The sequence below is a fragment of the Gekko japonicus genome, unplaced genomic scaffold (assembly GCF_001447785.1).
Source record: "Gekko japonicus isolate JY-2015 unplaced genomic scaffold, Gekko_japonicus_V1.1 scaffold3008, whole genome shotgun sequence".
NCBI classification, from domain to species: Eukaryota; Metazoa; Chordata; class Lepidosauria; order Squamata; family Gekkonidae; genus Gekko; species Gekko japonicus.
Genome location: NW_015165914.1, coordinates 17,964 through 27,738, shown reverse-complemented (window position 1 = coordinate 27,738; position 9,775 = coordinate 17,964). Strand labels below are relative to the sequence as shown.

At 44.2% G+C, this 9,775-nt stretch overlaps 1 protein-coding gene across 1 annotated transcript in view; it reads right to left on the bottom strand.

Annotated features, from left to right (window-relative positions):
* Positions 1-9,775, bottom strand: part of CRAT (carnitine O-acetyltransferase) — a gene marked incomplete at its 5' end in the record, with an annotated part of 46,297 nt that overhangs the window by 26,741 nt on the left and 9,781 nt on the right. Inside the window, 2 exons of the mRNA XM_015411404.1 lie at positions 6,837-7,011; positions 8,994-9,159. Of these exons, the coding sequence (XP_015266890.1) occupies positions 6,837-7,011; positions 8,994-9,159 (341 nt within the window). The remainder of the gene's footprint in view (positions 1-6,836; positions 7,012-8,993; positions 9,160-9,775) is intronic.

Below are 9,775 nucleotides of genomic sequence, written 5' to 3'. Positions count from 1 at the left end.
AGAAAGCACGGAAAAATAAAACTTTGTATCAGTTGCAGCCTGTCTGCTAAAGAGAGTCGATTTTCATTCCAGTCCCGTATTTTTCCTTGGATATCCCTGTGCATCCTATGGAAATTACATTCCATAATTTTGTCTAAATTTATTGGTATGTAAACACCGAGGTATCTCCACTCTGAGGTTATCCATTTGTAAGTAAATCTTTCTTGTAAGGCTAATCTGGTCTTCTTTGGGATCATTATTGGATATAGTTCAGATTTGTTTGTGTTTAGTCTTAATCCCGAGATCTTTCCAAACCTGGAGATGATATCCGCGATGGCCGGCAAGGATGATGATGGATCAGAGACGTACAAAGCCATGTCATCGGCATACATTGTCATCTTATGTTCCTTTCCATCTATTGTAACTCCTCTGAAGGTCTTGTTGTTACGGAGGTTATCTGCCAAGGGCTGTATGGCGAGCGCAAATATGAGTAGTGAGAGCGGGCAGCCTTGCCGTGTTCCTCTTGTGGGTGAGAAGAAAGCCGAATTTACATTATTACATTACATTATCAAAACCCTGGATCTAGGGTTTTGATAAAATGCCCTTAAGGCTGTTAAGAAGTTTGCACCGAACCCCATGCGCTGTAACAGAATTAATAGGTATGAAATTTCGATGGAGTCGAAGGCCCTCTCAAAATCTAAGGCCAGAATCAGGGATTCTTCCTTGGAGCGCCTGCTTTTTAAGATCACATTCAGGGACCGTTGTATATTTTCTGTGATCTGTCTGTTTGGGATAAATCCTGTCTGATCAGTGTTGACGATATCAGGAGCCACATTCTTAAGATGGTTTGCCAGAATTATTGAAAAAAGCTTGACATCATTATTTATCAGTGCAACGGGGCGATAGGACACTGGATCTGATGGGTCTTTGTTCTTCTTGGGAATGACTGTGATTGAGGATTCTGACCAGGATGGTGGTAGGATTCCGTCTTTTAGGGCCGAGTTGAATAGGGCTAATAACGGGTCTGTTAGTGAAGTGCAAAATGTTTTGTATAGTTCAGCCGGGAGGCCATCAATACCCACCACTTTATTAGGTTTTGTTTGTTTGATCGCATCTATCACTTCCTTTCGCGTTATAGGGGAATCCAGTGCCGATGTTTGGGCTGCAGATAATGATTTTGGAGGAGCTAGTGAGTCTAGATAGGCATTGATTGAGCTTATTGTCAGGTAAGATGATTTATAAAGATGATCATAAAACTGTGCAAAAATGTCTGCTATTTTCCTCGATGTGGTATGATTTTCTCCCTGTGGAGATTTAATAGAGCCGATGACCGCTTTCTTTTTTTAATCTTTCACCCTCCACGCCAGAAGTTTCATATTTTTTGCCGATTTATGCCGGAATTTTTGTTTAAGTATCAGCAGATTCCGCTTGACTGAATTAATTTCCAGAGAATCAAGAATTTTACGTTCAGCTTGTAGTTTGAGATATATTGAGTTTTGTCCCGTTCTTTTATGTTCCTGCTCCAAGTTGGTAATTCTATTCAATGTATCTAGTTTCAACTTCTCTGTTTCTCTTTTTATGTGAGTGGTTGCTGAGATGATGAATCCTCTCAGGACTGCCTTCAGCGCGTCCCATTGTATTGCTGGATTTGTTTCAGTATCTTTGTGTATTTCCAAAAAGTTTAAGATTTCGTTGTTCAGTTTTTCTGTGACTGACGTTCTTGATAGGATGGACGCATCCATGGACCACTGCCTGTCCGTTTTCTCTTCCATCAGGTTTTGGAGATGGCAGTCCAACCACGCATGTTCAGACAGATGATGCGGACCCATGTTGGTGGAGTGTAGAGAAGACTTTAGTGACGAAGATATCAGGATATAGTCAATCCGAGTAAACATCTTGTGCCTGGCAGACAAGTAAAAATAATCTTGTTCTTGAGGGTGCTTTGCTCTCCAGGTGTCTGTAAGTTGAAAGGAGTCTAGGAGCTTTGCAAGTTTGGTCAGAGAATGTTGTTGATGTTGTTTCCTAGGCGTAGTGTGTGATTTATCTTTGTCAGAGTCAGCTATGAAATTGAAGTCTCCCCCTATTATCAAATGGCCTTCCTTAAAGTTTTGAAGTTTAGAGAGAGTGGTGTTAAGGAAGGCTATCTGGTCATCATTAGGGGCGTAAATGGAGACAAAAGACCAGGGTTTACCTTCTATGGAGCGTTTTAGAAAAATATATCTGCCCATGGGGTTGGCCATTTTTTCTTTAAGAACAAAATTAACTCTTTTAGCAAAAATTATGGCCACCCCTCGTGACTTTGAGGATCCCGCTGCCATATATTGTTGTGGGAACAAGTTGGATTTCAATATTGGATGAGTTGTGGAGTGGAGGTGCGTTTCTGGAAGAAACAGGATTGTCGGGGAGATGTGTTTTATGTATTGTACCACACTTTTTTTCTTAACCACGTTGTTCATTCCTCTTATGTTAATCAAATTGATCTTGAGAGTAGACATTGTGTTGTGTCTTTGAAGTGTTAGTCTGTATGAGAATGTTGATCTGTATTGACCTTTAGGTATGAGTGTGTTCTGGCTTTGTTGTACTGAGTGTTTGCGAGTCTGTTGTCTAGGAGGTTTGCTGCTACTTTTAAAATAATATTTACTCTCTTGGCAAAAATTATGGCCACCCCTCGTGACTTTGAGGATCCCGCTGCCATATATTGTTGTGAGAACAAGTTTGATTTCAATATTGGATGAGTTGTGGAGCGGAGATGCGTTTCTTGAAGAAACAGGATTGCCAGGGAGATGTGTTTTATGTATTGTGCCACTCTCTTTTTCTGGACCATGTTGTTCATTCTTCTTATGTTAATCGAGTTGACCTTGAGAGTAGACACTGTATGGTGTCTTTGAAGTGTTAGTCTGTATGAGTATGTTGATCTGTATTAACCTTTAGGATATGAGTGTGTTCTGGTTGTGTTGTACTGAGTTTTTGTGAGTCTGTTGTCTAGAAGGTTTGCTGCTACTTCTTAAATAATATGAGCTGATTTGGGAACTGTGTAATAAACTAATAGTGCAATAAAATCAGTGCAATATTAAAGATCTGAGAAATCAACTGAGTAATTAATTGGTTTAGATTCTATCAGATTGAATTATAATCAAGATATATGTTTAGTAATTAATTAACTAGTTAAAAACAATCATAAGTTGTAAGTTTAAGAATTAATTTAACTTTTTGTTTTAAAAAACAAGCAAACTGGATCAATTAAGTACAATCTCAAGTTTGGTTAAACTATTTCAAGAACTAATCAAGTTATAACAGTATTTCAGCAGTTCATTAATTAATCAGGATCTATTTTGGCTTAAAATAATCAAGTTGCAGTATGGGCAAAGTCTGCTGTATTTCAAAGATTCAAACACTATATTTAATAAATCACCCCCCTTGAATGGTTGTTCTACTTATCAGTCTCCTTCCGCTGTCTGCACGTTTCTTTTTGCGGCGAGGCTGCTGTTCTGTGTACTATGTGTTAGAGTTGTGTTCCAATAGGTGGGGTATAACTAGCTGAGCTGTCAAAAGAGCGTATTGGTGAGCTAGTTACGTAGGTAACGTAGTGCTCTGCTGTTCTTCTATCTTACGAGATCTTACTATCTTAGTGTGGACCGGCTTCATGAAGATCGCCCTGCTCCTTAAAGGGCGAGGACTCTGAAGCGCTCTTTTTCCGGGAGCAAAACTACAAACACCCCCTCCCCTCCTAGAAATCATTGTATGAAAATTCACAAAACCTTTTACGCTAATATAATTTATAAAACATTAACTGGCAAGTCATGCAAAACATCATTTGATTTACTGTTTCCTGGGATTATCGGCATGCTCTGAATGAAATTATGTGGTGCTTGCTGCCGCCCGGGAGGATACTTTGCTGCTTCGTGCAGGGGAGTCCGACGATTCATGGCGCCTTTTACCAGAGCGTCCGTTAGTGTCCATGGGCTCCGAGATTCTTAAGGCTTCTAATAGTGCCAGTCCTGTGTCCTCGTCCGTTGCCTGTAGTGTGGATCCTTTATATGAAACTTGTAGACATCCTGATGCCATCCAACGATATCTAATGTTCTCCTGTTGAAGGCGGGAAGTTGTTGTCTTTAAAGATTTGCGGATTTTCAATACTTCCTGAGGCACGTCGGGATATACTTGGACATGGCAGTCCTTGTAAGGTAGGGAGGCTTTGACTGCTGCTTCCTTTAGAATTTGCTGTCGTGTGTGGTTGTCGGCAAACTGAACCAGGATGTCTCTAGGACCCCGGTGTTTCGGGTTGGTAGCCGGGCCCAGCCTGTATGCTTTAATAATGACGGGAGCTACCCCGTCTTCTAGTTGAAAGACATACGCCAGCCATGTTGTTATAAAGCAGATCAGGTCTCCGTTTGCCTCCTCTCCCTCTGGGACCCCTCTAAATTTCACGTTCAATTGCCGGACTTGCGATTCTAACATTAAAATATGTTCTCTCAAATTCATTTCTAATGATTGGAGTTCTTTGATGTTTTCTTTTAACATCATGCTCATGTTTAGCGCGGATTCGGCCGCTCCCGCTGTTTTTTTCCAGCGCGTTTTGAATATCATTTAACTGATCTTTAAGTGGCTGGATAGACAGCATCGTGTTAGCCGTAAGTCTCTTTTCCATTTGTGCCAGTAAGGGGGAGGTGGCCGTTTCTGACACAAGAGATTGATTAGCGACCATTTTGTGAGTTTCCGGGCCTGATTTAATTCGCCCCTTTTTCGTGTTTCGAGGGGTAAAAAAGTTCTGAGCCTATTTTAGAGGTATTTTTGTGGATGTCGTTTTTGGGCTATCGTTCTTACCCATTCCCTGTCAGTCAGTATGATCGATTCGGTTCTGTGAAGTGCTGTTAAAGAGGGGAGAGACGGAGCTCGTAGATGAAGCGACTGCCATGTTCATCGACGTCGCCACGCCCCCCTTGCCAGGAATCAGGCACCTACCTGAGTTCCAGATTATTTGTTGTATTCCATGCTCATCTCGTTCTTCCTTCAAAGAGCTCAAGGAACATGAGTCTACCCAACTATATTTTATCCGCACACTAACCCTGTCAGGCAGGTCAAGCAGAAAGGGAACAACTTGCCCAAGTTCACCTCGTGAGTGTCACGGTTGAGCAGACCACCAAAGGTTTTGTTTTAGAGTGTGCAACTCAGACGCTCCCACAGACGAGCTCCCACTTTTGCTTCTGCCTGTTCTAGGTGGACCTTCTGATCGCAAGAAAGTATGCCGAATGCAGAAACTCATGCAGAGATTCACCATGCAGCCTCTTCCAAAAGCATGCAGTTCCACTGGGCATCTGCACTGGAACTGACTGACCGACCCAGCCACAGCCAAAGTAAAAATGTGTTAGGATTGCTTGCCCCCAGCGGAGGCTGACTGAAAGACTGCAAAACCAGAGGAATGAATCATGCAGAGAGGCGACTGGCATTCTCCTCACAGGCTGGGGTTTTGGGGCTCACAGAAGCCTGAAATTGTTTAATGTATTCATTTCTCATGGCACCACAGCAGCTCTCCCAAGGCACACGATGTCTGGAATGGCTGCTTTCAGGAGCTGATGGCACCCTGAGGCCAAGAACATGAATCGGGGAATTCTGGTTTAATCTCATCTCTAACATGAATTCACTTGGCAAGCTGCCCCCACTCCGCCTGTCTCTCCACCTCCAATATGCATTGCGGGGAGGGCGGGGTATAAATGCAATAAATAAATAAATAAGGAGATAATATACTGTCCTGCATTACAGGGCTGTTGTGCAGGTTACAATATATGCATTTAATATATTCATCTAATAAACACTTTAAGTAATATTCTAAACTGAGAATCACCATCAACTAGAAATGAGGAAATATCATTACGAATACAACATTTTTACTTGCTTTTTGTTTTCTTACATGTTGGCTGTGAATTTTCTTGCCAAATCTATCTTCTTTGCTACTTTCCCTGTGCTATTTCTTTCTTGCGTGGCAGTTTTAAAGGTAAAAGTAAAGGTAAAGGTTCCCTTGCTCGAAAGCCAGTCGAATCCGACTCTAGGGTTGCGGTGCTCATCTCCGTTTCAAAGCCGAAGAGCCAGCGCTGTCCGAAGACATTTCCGTGGTCATGTGGCCGGCATGACTAAACACCAAGGCGCACGGAACGCTGTTACCTTCCCACTTAAGTGGTACCTATTTATCTACTTGCAATTTCTTGCTTTCAAACTGCTAGATGGGCAGGAGCTGGAACTAGAGATGGGAGCTCACACCATCATGCGGCACACTCGGGTCTTGAACTGCTGAACTACTGACCCTCCACAGCCAGCAGTTCAGGCAGTTTTACTATACGCCGATTATAAGCAAACGGAGCATCAATTTAAATGTCAGCTTGAACGATTGAATTTGTGTTGGGGGAAAATAGATGACAACAAGTTTTGTCCCAAATGCCAACATTCTGATAACACAATCTGATTACATCTGGTAACATCACTACCAGGATGGCTCAAAATCTGCCAGGAAAGTGACGTGGGGCCTGTCCCTGTTCTCCTCCTTCCCCCAAAGCGTGAAATCCAGACTCCGTTTTCCATTAAGGGAAGTTGCTCCTGTCAGGGGAACAGAACATTTTCCCCACCCCCATCTCAGCGATCTCTGCAAAATGCTGCTCCTGAGAAATGGGAGACCATTTCAGGGAACTCCACGGTCTGCCCTGGAGGCAGAAAGGTTCCACTCCACTGAAGGAAGTGCCCTTCTTCTTCTTATATATCTAGCAGGTCTCCTTCCCCAGCACAGTGGTAGCCCAGAAAACCCTGTCGCTGGTGAGGGTGGGGACAGCTACACTGCTGGGGATTCTTCCAAGGGCAAGGCGACAGACCTTTGATGAGGTTGTTGTAGGCCTTGGCCCAGCTGTTGCGATGGTTTGTGGTCAAGATCCCGATGGGCTCCTTGTTGGTTTGGAGGGAAGTATTCCAAATCTTCTCCAGCTGGAGGAAGATCTGGTCGGTGGTCAAAGGACTGCCGTCACTCCTGTAAACGTCGAGCTCGAAGAACTGGAGAGGAGGGAGAGGAACCATCGACCAATCAATCTAATTTATTGCGGCAGGAGCCGGTAAAACAGTAGAATCTCTCCTTATATATAATTGAATAGTGGGTGCCAAAGTTCTAATTCTAAAATGCACTCCCTTAGTGTATGGCTGATGGCACTGCTCCTCAGCCTATATCGCCACCAATCAGAAGGCAAAGCCCGGGTCCCGCCCACACCACAACTGCTGCGACAACCTGGTCTTTTGCATATGGAAGCTGATTGGACTTCAGTCCATTCCACACCTCAAACTCCCCCCCCCCGCAAGGCAGTTGGAATTTTCAGTTGCATAACATACCGTATTCTGGTGGTGTGCAGGTCCCAGGTTCATGTTTTAAAAGCAGACTGACACTGTTTGCCCAAAGCCAGAGCCCTCTCCCAGAGCCTCTTTCTAGCTCCCGTTGTATTTATTTCCACAACGGGCCTTATTTCTAGTTCTGATATAAAAGGGATTAAAACAGTAATAACATGGGAATAATGGTATAAAAACATTAACAGGAGTTAATAACATTAGTGAAGTAAAATAGTGTTAATAAAAGAATCATACAATTTTTTCAGCTAAAGTAAGTTTGCGCAGTGGCAGTATCGTAGCCAATGAGGTTAATCCGAGGCGCGATTATTGCTAATCGAAAGGAACCATCAGTCGCAACAAGGCGCTCCGTCACAGGCCATGCTGCTTCTGCTTGGAACAAAACAGAAAGCCTGCGAAACATCCCTCCAACTTGACCTGCCCCATTTCCACAGAATGCCCTTACGTTTAAAAAATAAATAAATGCTCAGGCTAGGGTTCTGGAGAGCCTCCAGGACAAGAGAGCTCTGTGAGCCAGCACAGTATAATGATCATTAGGTTATTGAAATCCAATACCAGTGGTGTCTGAAGTGGTTCTGAGTGTTGGATTAGGTAAAGGTAAAGGTTCCCTTGTTCGAAAGCCAGTCGAATCCGACTCTAGGGTTGCGGTGCTCATCTCTGTTTCAAAGCCGAAGAGCCAGCGCTGTCCGAAGACATTTCTGTGGTGATGTGGCCGGCATGACTAAACACCAAGGCGCACGGAACGCTGTTACCTTCCCACCAAAGTGGTACCTATTTATCTACTTGCAATTTCTTGCTTTCGAACTGCTAGGTTGGCAGGAGCTGGAGCTAGAGACGGGAGCTCACTCCGTCATGCGGCACACTCGGGTCTCGAATTGTTGGATTATGGCTGGGGGAAAGACCTGGGTTCAAATCCCCACTCTGCCATTAAGCTCACTGGGGGAACTCGGGCCAGCCAAACCTTCTTCTGAAGACTGTCGTGAAAACAGAACACGAGGAAGGGAGGAACCACGCCGACAACCTCACCTCTTGGTGAAAGGTTTGGTTTTTTTAATGACCAAATAAAGGAGGCAAGGAATGCTGCCTCTCTATGGGGATTTCCAAGTATCTTGTTTTGTAGACGATCCACACTTCGCCTCCTCTGTGATATATTTCCGTTCTACATTGCATGCCACTTTCACTTTCTTTGATTGTGGGATTTTATGGAAGCCTCCACACTGCATGCCAGTTTCACTTCCTTTGATCTCTTGGTTTTATGGTACTGTCTGCATAGATTTATGGCTGTACAGGGGCGACTCTGCAGACAGTACAGCGTTGGCCCGGGGTATTGGAATGTGGTTTTGAGCTGCATCTTTTTCTGTTCCAGTGTGAGTTTGGTAAAACAAGGGAACGAATGCTAGATGTAGAACGGGCCAGTGTCTTAAGTCTGAACCACTTTTCTAATTTGTTTCAACAAAGCCGGTTGTTTTCATTGGTGTGTTCTGCTGTGTCCGTGAGTCCAAGCCCAGTCTTGGTTAAATTATCAGAAGGGGATTTGTTCCAGGGTCCCAGGTGAGGGGACAGAGGAATCAAATCTTCCTTGCAAGGACATGGTGGGTAGAAACCACCCCCCCCCGCCCGGTCTTTTGACGCCTGGGTACCTGGAAGTTGTGGACCACGGTGATGTGGGTGGAGGGCTTCTTTCCTTTTGCGTAGTTCACCACGGAATCCCGTTTGGGGCCGGGGATGCGGCAGGAAGAGAGGATCTGGTAGTACTGGTTCATGCAGAGAGGTTTTCCGCCAAGGTATTCCACGGGAAGCGTCTCACTAAGGGCAGAGAAACAGAAGACGATTTCAAAACCGGCTTCCCGAGAGGTCACGAATGCTCAGATTTTCAGAGGGCAAGAAGCTCAGACATAAAAGACCATCGCATGGAGATGAAGGGTCTCTCCCCATATGAAAACTGGGCAGCCTTCTTAGAGGGTTCAGATTTCAGGAGGGGGAGTCAAGAGTCTCAGCAGGTTTAAAAGCCCACTCTTGGGCGCATTTAAGCGGTCAAACAAAGGGGAAGGAGAAAATCTGGCTTTGTAAAAACAATATTCTTCACAATTGCTCTCTTATTCCCTTTACTCAACAATAATACTGGTATCAACACAGGTGAATAGCCCACCCCCTTTTTAAAATGTTTGCAAGCAAAGGTATTTGTATGTAGGCCTTGCTCACTTCATGAAGAGGCCCATTTCATTAACAGACGCTTGGTGTGTAAGATCAGCAAATTGGCTAGAATTACAGGCATGGCTGCGAGGCGCAGTGGTTAGAGCGGTGGTCTAGGAATAAGACCATATGGGTTCGAACTCCCATTAACCCATGATGCGCAGGACTCCCCCCTCCCATCTGAGTCTCTCTCTCTCTCTCTCTCTCTCTCACACACACACACACACAC